At 36.0% G+C, this 12,500-nt stretch overlaps 3 protein-coding genes across 3 annotated transcripts; all 3 read left to right on the top strand.

Moving 5' to 3' along the window:
• Positions 1–967: 967 nt before the first annotated feature.
• Positions 968–2,164, top strand: LOC113811994 (uncharacterized). Its single transcript, XM_027363859.2, has 2 exons — positions 968–1,054; positions 1,154–2,164. The coding sequence occupies exons 1-2, from the start codon at positions 1,040–1,042 to the stop codon at positions 1,871–1,873; spliced, it is 735 nt and encodes a 244-aa protein (XP_027219660.1). The 5' UTR covers positions 968–1,039; the 3' UTR covers positions 1,874–2,164.
• A 3,065-nt stretch (positions 2,165–5,229) lies between these two features.
• Positions 5,230–6,788, top strand: LOC113811992 (neurotrophin 1-like). The gene is made up of 2 exons (XM_070139720.1): positions 5,230–5,277; positions 5,831–6,788. The coding sequence occupies exons 1-2, from the start codon at positions 5,260–5,262 to the stop codon at positions 6,557–6,559; spliced, it is 747 nt and encodes a 248-aa protein (XP_069995821.1). The 5' UTR covers positions 5,230–5,259; the 3' UTR covers positions 6,560–6,788.
• Positions 6,789–9,656: 2,868 nt separating this feature from the next.
• On the top strand, positions 9,657–10,808 carry LOC113811993 (uncharacterized). Its single transcript, XM_070139719.1, has 2 exons — positions 9,657–9,702; positions 9,800–10,808. Exons 1-2 carry the CDS (start codon positions 9,688–9,690, stop codon positions 10,517–10,519), a joined length of 735 nt encoding a protein of 244 aa, XP_069995820.1. The 5' UTR covers positions 9,657–9,687; the 3' UTR covers positions 10,520–10,808.
• The last annotated feature ends 1,692 nt before the right edge of the window (positions 10,809–12,500 follow it).

The following is a 12,500-nucleotide window of genomic DNA, read 5'->3' as shown; positions in this document are numbered from 1 at the left end:
TATTTATTTATGTATATATACACATGCTTATGTGTATACAGATTTATGTGTGTGTTTATATTAGATACACACACACACACACATACACGCAGAGACACACACACTGCCCATCTTTTTCTCCATGGCAAGTGGAAGCAACCGCTGGCGCAAATAAAATAGGAATGACTCGCAAACTGTCTATACGCTACCTGTGGTTCCGAACACATTGTTACGCCTTAAGTCATGGAAGCCAGTTCGATAACAATGCAACTTTTCTGCAAATGACTTCTGTCAGCCTGGCTTTTATCCGCAACAACTTTCTATTATTACTATTATTTCAGAGAAACTTTACTATGAATTGTTTACACGATTTCACAATAATCTCATTGGGCCTGAGTACGCCCGTGGTTGCGGTCAGCGTCTATTTCAGTTCTTTATTAATCTTTCATCACACAATCTCTGACAATCTCTTACCTACTGCCACACAGGAACTCAAGATCAGAGAAAAAGAAAAAGAAACAGAAGGGAGAAAGACTCGGAATCCATATTATCTTAAAAGTAGTTTTCTCGCGCATGTGAAGTATTCGCATCCCTTTTAGCGAGGCATCGCCGAGAGAGACGCTTTCATATTGACGAAGGGAGCACGGTCATCTGGTCGGCAACCCGTGACATGGTGTCATTCTTATTATTAATACTGTCATTATTTCCTTCAGTGTTATGTTTATATCTAAATTAGCTTCATTTTTATATCTTTTATCCCTATCATTACCAATTTTGTACTCGTTCTTCATTAGCTTTATTATCAACAGTACTCTTTTCATTACTATCATTGACACTAGTCTTATGGCTCCTGTCACCAGCACAGCATGTTATCCAGGTACTATTGGAAAGTAATATGGATGGAATAATAGGAAATACCTCATTCACTTTCAGTCTTTACTAACCTTGGAGACGCGCTTCAGACTGCGCGGACGGGGCCAACGCGCACCTGGCGTATATATAAGCTCGGTAATAACGACTGAGCAGTACGCGTCTCTCGTGCCTATCTGTGTGTCTCGTCATGTCTCTTACGTTGGTATGTTCTGAAAACATTGCCAGTTAAACCCGTCTTTACTGTACAATCTAAAGACCACGAAATATTGATTTTATTCTAATGCCGATTTCTGCTTTCCAGGCGGTCGTTCTGGCATGCGCCGGAGTCGCGCTGGGCTCCGTCCATCCCCCGGTATATGGCCATCACCCACAGCCCGCTTACGGTCACCATGCGCCTGCTTACGGTCATCATGCGCCTGCTTACGGTCACCAGCCTGCCTACGAGCACGGTTACTGCGACCCAAGTGTCGCCCCCGCCTGCGCTGCCAACTCCACTCTCTCCTACTGCTTGGAAGACGCTGAGTACCCCGAGTACGAGATCAAGGCTGCCATCACTGCCGATCACCTCTTCGCCAAGAAGTACGCTGACGTCGCCGACCAGTCTGCTGACGACCTGGTAGACATGATTACCAAGGACCAGGAGGAGGCCTTCGACTACTCTTACTACACTGGGGCCTCCACTGGGGACTCTCCTTACGATGCCACCCACTGGGCTGGTCCTGAGGGTTACATCTGTCCCTCCGAAGTGGTGTATGCCATGCCCAAACGTGCCCAGAATGTGGAAGGCAAGTGGCGCGTCATTGTCAACGACGTGCACTATTACAGCCAGACTGCCCGCCTCGAAACCTGTCTCTTCCCAGAGGCTGCTTGCCGCGCCCTTGCTCCTTGCTACCAGAGCCACTGCACCCAGAAGTCAGTGTACCACCGACTACTCTCCTACGATCCGTGCGACCCCTACAAGGGTCTCTTCATCGACATCTACAAGATGCCCTCGGCCTGCTCCTGCCATCTTCCCGCCTAATGCGCCACTACGACGCTGCTCAACGGATCGCCACTCTTCACACACCAACACCTAACACTCTATGGCCACAACCCCTGCAAGGCCGCCCCTTAATGCGGAGGAGAACACCCCACGTGACTGGAGAACTGCTTTCTTCACGTACCGCCACTAGTCATGCCAGGAACTCCCGGGACGCTCCGCCGCTGCTCTCTCTCTCTCTTCCCTTTCAATTTCTTCTCTTTATTATCCATACGAAAGATAAATGCGAGCACATTGTAATATTTTTGCAAATAAATTATTGTTGAACTTATCTATATGAATTCTTATTCCACGACTTTGTCTTATAATAATATAAACGAAGGTGCTCAAAAATATCGTTTCCATGGAGCATTTATCTCAATAGGGTAATGATGACGAAAATAGTGATGATAATCATAATGAAAATACATTATAATGAAAGAAATGAGAATGGTAATGAAAATTATAATGCTAAAAATAAGGACTACATCCATAAACATCACACAGAGTATGACAATGATAATATGAGTAACAGTAATGATGTCCATATGACAAAAATAACATTGGCACAATCATGGTAAAAATGACAATAGGACCATAATGTAACCATTGATAATGACAATGTAGTTATTACTCCTGTTCAAAATTTTAATGATGAGTAATGATATTAATTGCAACAATCATAATGATAAGGTAATTAAAATGATATCAGTATAACAGGTGTTAATAACAATGAAAGGATAATGATCATAAAAGTAGTAATGATGATAATAGGGTGGATGGGGATAATTAGTAATAGGAATAACAAAGATGGTAATGATAATAGTGATCGCAATAATGAATGTAATACTAAGAATATCAATGACGATATCAATAACAATAGCAATGATGATAATGATAATGATAATGTAAAATCTTAACATAACAGCAACAGTAATAATAATGATAATCGCAATTGCAGTAATAATGATTATCATCATTGCTGTTGTTGATATTGTTTTTATCATTATTGTTGTCACGATTATTTTCATTCTTGTTATCACTTTCATCATTCTTTTTATCATTATTTTCATTTTCATTCACCTTGTTGATGTCAAAATTGTAATAACGGTGAAAATATTGATGAATCATAATGATAATGATAACAATAAAATTAACAAATATGAGTAATGATATGGTGATTATGTTGGTGAAAATTGTAATAATGATTATGATAACAATAAAAAATAATGACAATAATAAGAGCAATAGTAATAACTTTGTATAATGATAATGATAAAAATGATAGCAATGATGATGATGATGGTGATACTACTACTAATAATAATGATAATGATAATAGTGAGTATCATCACAAATGTGTTAATGGCAACGATAACGAGGATGATGATAATGATAGAAATAATGTTAATGATAGAAATATTGATGATGAGAACAACAGTAATGGTAATGAAATTGATAATAATAATAATAATAATGATATGAGTATTGATAATTTTTATATGTGTGCGTATGCGATAGTGTGTGTATGTGTGTGTGTGTGTGTGTGTGTGTGTATGAGTATAACTTTATATATGTATATGTCTCTGGTTCTCTCCACATATAGACATATATGCATAGAACTTTATCATTTATTCACACACACACAAACACACACACACACACGTGCACATACACATACGCATATATATATTAAAACATATATATGTAAATATATATATATATATATACATATATATATATATATATATATATATATATACACACACACAAATATATATCTGTGTATGTGACTGTATACATACATATAAGCTCATTTACATGCAGTATACTTCAATAACACATATGCGTATATATGTATATGAATGTGTGTTATATATATATATATATATATATATATATATATATATATATATATATATATATAGAGAGAGAGAGAGAGAGAGAGAGAGAGAGAGAGAGAGAGAGAGTAAATATATTTAAATATATACATATACACACACATATACATCTGTTTATGTGACTGTATACATATATATACGCTCATTTATATACAGTATACTTCAATAACACACATGCGTATATATGTATATGAATGTGTGTGTATATATGTATATACATATATATATATATATATATATATATATATATATATATATATATATATATATATAGAGAGAGAGAGAGAGAGAGAGAGAGAGAGAGAGAGAGAGAGAGAGAGAGAGAGAGAGAGAACACAATGCACACATACACACACATATATATGTATAATCATATATATAGATATATGTATATGTGTGTGTGAGTTTATATGCATGTATGTATGTATATATACATATAGACACACACACACACACACACACACACATATATATATATATATATATATATATATATATATATATATATATATATATATATATATATATATACACACACACCTGCCCACATACATTGTTACACACATATACATTTACATATATATACATACATTGTTATATATATAGAAATATATATATATATATATATATTTATATATATATATATATATTTATATATATATATATATATATATATATATATATATATATATACCTGCCTACATACATTGTCATATATATACACACACACACACACACATACACATACACACACACACACGCACACAAACACACATACACACGCACATACATACACACGCAAAACAGATACACACACATGTATATGTGTATATACATATGCGTGTGTGTGTTTATCTGTATTCATATATAAACAGGCATATGTGTTATATATATACATGTAAATATATATACATATATACATATGTATGTATACATATATACACATAAGCATATAATTTATGTTCATGTGTCTATTCATTCATGTGTGTGTTTGTGTCTGTGTGTGACTGTATGGATATATGTATACATAAAAATAAGGATGTTTATAGCCATCTATATTATGTATATACCATATACATATTATACATATATAACAAATATATACACACAGATATATATGCATACTATGTGTATAAATATTATGTCTGCGTGTGTGTGCGTATGAAAATAGTTCTTGATTCTTGTAAGAGAGTGCTGTCTGGCCCAAGGATACCTTTCACTGTAATTATTCTGTTTCCTGAAATGCTTTATTTCAGAGTATCTTTTTTTTTTTTTTACCACAGTCATACTTCCTTCAGTATATATACATGGCTATCATTGGATTCATAAACGTAAAGTACAAACAAAAGGCCCATAAAGTATAATCAGATGAATCCTGTCCTTCAGTTGTTCAGTGGAAGGCGTGGTCTGGGCGGGTGGAACTATATAAAGGAGGTCCATCATCACGGTCGCTACAGTTGGAACGCGCCGAGAGCTAAGAGTGCAAGCATGGCTTTACGATACTTGGTGAGTTCGAGTCACCTTCTGTCTTGGGAGTGATATAGTTCATTGAGCCGATCATCAAGTCTGTACACAAGTGAAGTTTGTAATACATACGCACACACGTATATATATATATATATATATATATATATATATATATATATATATATATATATATATATATATATATATATATACAATCACGAGTATATATGTGTCGTATATTGATTCATATTCATATGTTCATCTATCTGTATGTGAATGTGTGTTTGTGTACACAAATACATCTATTTATATGTGTTCTGCATATATATATATATATATATATATATATATATATATATATATATATATATATATATATATATATATATATATAGGCACGAGTATGTAACCATAAACATGTGTATCTGAGTAAGTTTGCGTTTCCACGTACCTACATATAACTGTAATATAAAGACGTACATATATATCAATATTTAGATATGCATTTGAAGGTACATTTATACATAAATCCATAGAATGGATTTACTCTATATGTTTTATTTATACGCACAAATCTTCCTCTATGTTACAGATTTCGCTTTGTTTGGCGGGCGCCGTCCTGGCCGACCAGAGCTCACACGTAAGCATCAGTCTCGGCGGCGCTCCTGCTGTCAGCCATCACAGCTCCTCTCACCACGCGCGCCCTTCGTACCACCACCAACCTGCCTACCACCCACAACCCTCTTATCACCCCCAACCTTCCTACCACCCTGCTCCCGCTTATCATCCACAGCCTTCCTATGAACACGAGCCTGCTGTGCCAGCATGTGCTGCCAACACAACCAAACCATGGTGCCTCGAGGACGCTCACTATCCCACCTACGAGATCAAACACGCAGCCGAGCACCACTACGAGAAGCTCCTCTCCCTCTATGCTGACGTGGCCCAACTCAACACCGAGTTGTCTGTGGAGCGACCAAACACCCTGGAAGAGGAAACTTACTTGTGCCCATCAGAGACCGCTTACGTCAGGCCCCTTCGTGCACAGAACACCGAAGACAAATGGCGTGTCATTGTAAATAACATCGATGCCCATTATCAGACTCTCACTCAGACCGCACGCATCGAAGAGTGTCTCACTTCCGCCGATGCATGTCCTCTGGTGCCTGACTGCTACGAGTCCAAGTGTCTGCAGAAGTCCATCTACCACCGGTTCCTTGTCTACGACCCCTATGATCAGTACTTCCCCTTCGCCATCGAGACCTTCAAGCTTCCCGCCAGCTGTGCCTGTCTCTTGGGCGCCTACACCATCGACCATTAGTCTCCAAACCACTGATCTCAAAACACATTAGGAGGGAATAGGACTTGAGACGAATTCTGCAGTATATTTTAACTTCTTTAGTGTCCTGGAAACATACCATTGCAAAGACGTGAAGTACGTGAAGAAAGCAGTTCTCTAGTCATTTTGCCGGGATTGGTAACATTGAAAAGGACGTTTAAATCCCTCTTTAATGTAATATCAAAATAAATGCTGTGTTAGATATATTGGATATCAATCTACCTTTCATTAGGAAAGACCCTCTTTTTCTCTACACAAAACACCTATACAAACACGTATGTATAAGTAAGTATGCATGTATATGTCCTATAACGGATGTTAAAAAGGCTGGGGTAAAGAGAAATAGAATATGTACACATACATACATATATGTATGATATATACATACATATCCCTCTTTTCATATATATACATATATATATTTACATATGTGTGTATGTCTATCTATATGTATATATGTATATATATATATATATATATATATATATATATATATATATATATATATCTTTGTGTATATATATGTATGTGTGTATATATACATATAAATGTATATATATATATATATATATATATATATATATATATATATGTACATATATATATATATATATATATATATATATATATATATATTCCACATTAACGCCTAAGCTATGTCCTAAGACTTTTTCTATAGTAACTGTCAAAGGTCTTTTATCTTTTTCATGCCCCTTCTTATATGCTCTCTCTCTCTCTCTCTCTCTCTCTCTCTCTCTCTCTCTCTCTCTCTCTCTCTCTCTCTCTCTCTCTCTCTCTCTCTCTCTCTTCCACCAGTCAAGCACCGAGGCAGGAATAAAATCTTTCAATCTCGTAGAGGGCGCGACGAAGCAGCCAAAAGTCGGATTTGGTGTCTGTTTTTTGGCCCAATCTATGCCAGGACGCTTTCAGTATGTACCACTATGACCAAAAAATAGGACCAGTCTGCTGTAATTTTATTTCCGATAGCTCTTAGCATTGTGATAATAATACTTTTACACACACACACACACACACACACACACACACACACACACACACACACACACACACATATATATATATATATATATATATATATATATGTGTGTGTGTGTGTGTGTGTGTGTGTGTGTGTGTGTGTGTGTGTGTGTGTGTGTGTGTGTGTGTATACATACATATATAGATATATATATATATATATATATATATATATATATATTTATATATATATATATACATAGACATATATCTGCATATGTATATATACATATGTATATATACAAAGATACAGATACATATATATCTTTATTTTTATACATGCATATGTCTGTGTGTATGTGTATATTTGTGTGTATATATATATTTTTTTAATTCACACATATATACATATGTATGTAAATATATATATATGTATATATATTTGTAGTTTTTTTTTTTTTTTTTTTTTTTTTACAACGCATATATGAATTTGTTTCCCAACAGAACATACATGCAGTGAGAGAGAAAGAGAAAGATGGATAATGAGGGAAATAGTTGCGTAATGAGAGAAATAACATATTAATGATAATGCTAATAATGAACATGGTCATGGTAATGATAATAATTATAAAATTATAACAATGGGAAAAATTGAAATCATATCAACAGTGATGATAATAACGGTAATGGTAATGATAACAATAATAATGATATGAATAGTGATATAGTAATAGTAATAGTAACATTGATTGCAATGGAATTGCAACAGTAGTAATAACAATAATACGATGCTCTCCATGGTGATGTGATGATAAAATGAGTTTTACAAGCTCATTGATTACATTGATAATGATAACATGTGAAAATGATAATATTGATAATGTAACATTAATGAGAAAGATAATTGTTGTCATTATTATATTTCTTAACATTGGAATTCACGATTCCAAAATAGTGATTATGATACTATAATTATGATAATGATAATGAGAATAATAGAAGAAGCAGTAATAGTAATGAAAATATTGATGACGATAGTGATAATGATAAAACAAGAAATGTAATAATGATAGTGATAATGTTAATGATAATGGTAAAAGTAATTATAGTGATAATAATAATAACAGTAATAATAGCAATTATAATGATAGTATTAATGATAATAGTAATGATAATGGTAATAGTACCAATGATAATAACAGTAATAATGACAATAATCACATTGAAACAGCTTCATTTCTATTATAAATCATGTAAGGATTATCTTTAGTAGTACTTTTTGTGCGTGTAGCACCCCTAAAAAGTCCCGGTATTGTTCACTCGTCTTTAACGCAAAGAACAATGTGTGTTGTGATTTCCAATAATTTCTTTTTTTCAGATTCGTAACCTTACCATTTTCTCCATCACCATTTTGAAATTCATACATAAACACACATATATATATTCGTACATATAGGGCGCTACATCTGTAGTGTACATATAGATACGGAGATATAGACTGACGGATAGGTAGACATATAGAAAGGTATATGTACATATATATATAGATAGATAGATAGATGTTCGTTTATCTATTCATTTATAGTACACACACACGTATATGTGTGCATATACATGCATACATATGTATCTATATCTATATCTATATCTATATCTATCTATATATATATATATATATATTCATATATATATGTACACATACATATGTGTGCTTATATGTGTGTACATATATAAATATATATATGCATACACGCGCCCGCATATGAATATATATATATATATATATATATATATATATATATATATATATATATATATATATATATATATATAGTATATATACATATGCATGCTTGTGTATGTAAGTGCGCGCGCAAACGTGTATGCATGTCTATGTATACATTCGCAGATATGCTTCCTGTATACCGTACCTCTTGGTGTGCTTTTATGTTAAACTGCGTGTTACCAAATCTACACCTATGATACTCCGGATCACTTTCCCAATATTCAACCTTGGAGTCGTCATCTGGCGCGGGCCGCGAGGGCGTGGCCAACGTATAGCTGGAGTATATAAACTCGGTAGGAATGAATGGACAACAGAACGATTCTCGTATCTGTCTGCTTATCTCATCATGGCTCTTTCGTTGGTATGTTGACAATATTGCCAGTTAAACCCGTCTTTACTGTACAATCTAAAGACCACGAAATATTGATTTTATTCTAATGCCGATTTCTGCTTTCCAGGCGGTCGTTCTGGCATGCGCCGGAGTCGCGCTGGGCTCCGTCCATCCCCCGGTATATGGCCATCACCCACAGCCCGCTTACGGTCACCATGCGCCTGCTTACGGTCATCATGCGCCTGCTTACGGTCACCAGCCTGCCTACGAGCACGGTTACTGCGACCCAAGTGTCGCCCCCGCCTGCGCTGCCAACTCCACTCTCTCCTACTGCTTGGAAGACGCTGAGTACCCCGAGTACGAGATCAAGGCTGCCATCACTGCCGATCACCTCTTCGCCAAGAAGTACGCTGACGTCGCCGACCAGTCTGCTGACGACCTGGTAGACATGATTACCAAGGACCAGGAGGAGGCCTTCGACTACTCTTACTACACTGGGGCCTCCACTGGGGACTCTCCTTACGATGCCACCCACTGGGCTGGTCCTGAGGGTTACATCTGTCCCTCCGAAGTGGTGTATGCCATGCCCAAACGTGCCCAGAATGTGGAAGGCAAGTGGCGCGTCATTGTCAACGACGTGCACTATTACAGCCAGACTGCCCGCCTCGAAACCTGTCTCTTCCCAGAGGCTGCTTGCCGCGCCCTTGCTCCTTGCTACCAGAGCCACTGCACCCAGAAGTCAGTGTACCACCGACTACTCTCCTACGATCCGTGCGACCCCTACAAGGGTCTCTTCATCGACATCTACAAGATGCCCTCGGCCTGCTCCTGCCATCTTCCCGCCTAATGCGCCACTACGACGCTGCTCAACGGATCGCCACTCTTCACACACCAACACCTAACACTCTATGGCCACAACCCCTGCAAGGCCGCCCCTTAATGCGGAGGAGAACACCCCACGTGACTGGAGAACTGCTTTCTTCACGTACCGCCACTAGTCATGCCAGGAACTCCCGGGACGCTCCGCCGCTGCTCTCTCTCTCTCTTCCCTTTTCAATTTCCTCTCCTCATTGTGTGCGAGAAGTCTACTGTAATATTTTTGAAATAAATTATTGATCGAGTAATTTGTACAATTTGCTACTTCCTTGCATATATACGTGATTGATATAGACATATTATCATGGTATTTATGAAAATGTTTTCAATGCTATGGCCAGGGGCATTTAATTTGTGGGACTTTGTGCTAGAGCCCCGGAGATCTACACGCTTACTTGTTCTTTGCACCCACAATTCACGATATTTGTATACCCTTGTTACAATACAAACTTCCTGCATCGAGTTCATATATGCGGCTTATATATTTGTTAAAACCCAATTTTAAATGCAAAGGACACTGGATACGAGAATTTTGGAAAGCATGGTCTCAAAACGACAATTAGATTCTTCTTTGTTAAAGCAGTATAACATTAATGTTCATTGTAGCAAATAAAAAAAGTAAAGAAATGAATGAATGAATGTGAAATTGATGAGAAATATATGTCATAATTTCCATTATGAACTTTACGAGAGAAAACTTTAGCTGTTCACTGAAATAATAAAGTTTGGCTTCGTGATCTTGATAATGAATGGATAAGAACTCAACCCTTACATATACGTTGTTATAAATGATAAAAGATTCGAAAAATACACGTGAACACATGTGAATAGGGGTAAGCACAGCCACTGGCTCAAATACATATATGCCCCTCGCCATATATAAGCACGTATGTCTCTCTCTCTCTTTCCTTTCTCCCTCTGCGTGTGTGCGTGTGTGTATATATATATATCCATATATATATGCGTGTGTGTAAATATGCACACATACATACACACACACACACGTATGTATGTATAAATATATATCATATATATATATATATATATATATATATATATATATATATATATATATATGTATGTATGTATATATATATATATATATATATATATATATATATATATATATATATACATATATATAACATATACATATATAGATATATCCACCTTGCCGTGGCTCAAAAGTATAAATTCGGCGTTGAAGTTCCCACGATTTATATACTTTGCCAGCCTCGGCCCGCCTAGTGGTCGTGGGATCTTCAACGCTGAATTATACTCGTTGTATCTTACAAACTTGCTAAGGACTCTGAATCGATTGTTGTGATTATGGGATTGCACTAAATATATATATATATATATATATATATATATATATATATATATATATATATATATATATATATATGTGTGTGTGTGTGTGTGTGTGTGTGTGTGTGTGTGTGTGTGTGTGTGTGTGTGTGTGTGTGTATGTATATATATATATATATATATATATATATATATATATATATATATATATATATATATATTCTTATATTCTGTTCTCCTCAACCCTTCATGTTCCTTCCTCTTCAGTCCTATCAACCTCAGGCAAGCACAACCGCATATGTGCGTGGATGGGTGCATGTATGTGTACATGTATGTGTATATGTATATTTATATATGTATACATGTGCGTGCATGCATATGTGCATCGACTCACTCCCATAATGCTTCTATGCTGGCCTACCTCACCTCTGCCCATCTTAATGCTTACCTTTTGTTCAGCATTTTTTATCTTTTTCAACTTTATCTCTACCCTTTACGCCAGCATCAGTCTGTATTTATCTAATTTATTTATGTTCTTCCATCACCTCATCACCCCCTTATTATGTGTTATTTTACTCATGCTCTCCTTTGGCCCACTCCAACCTTGCAATTCAGACCCAGTTGTCGATGCTTTCACTTCC

Source organism: Penaeus vannamei, chromosome 26 (assembly GCF_042767895.1).
Source record: "Penaeus vannamei isolate JL-2024 chromosome 26, ASM4276789v1, whole genome shotgun sequence".
Classification (NCBI taxonomy): Eukaryota; Metazoa; Arthropoda; class Malacostraca; order Decapoda; family Penaeidae; genus Penaeus; species Penaeus vannamei.
This window is presented reverse-complemented; position numbering and strand designations above follow the sequence as displayed.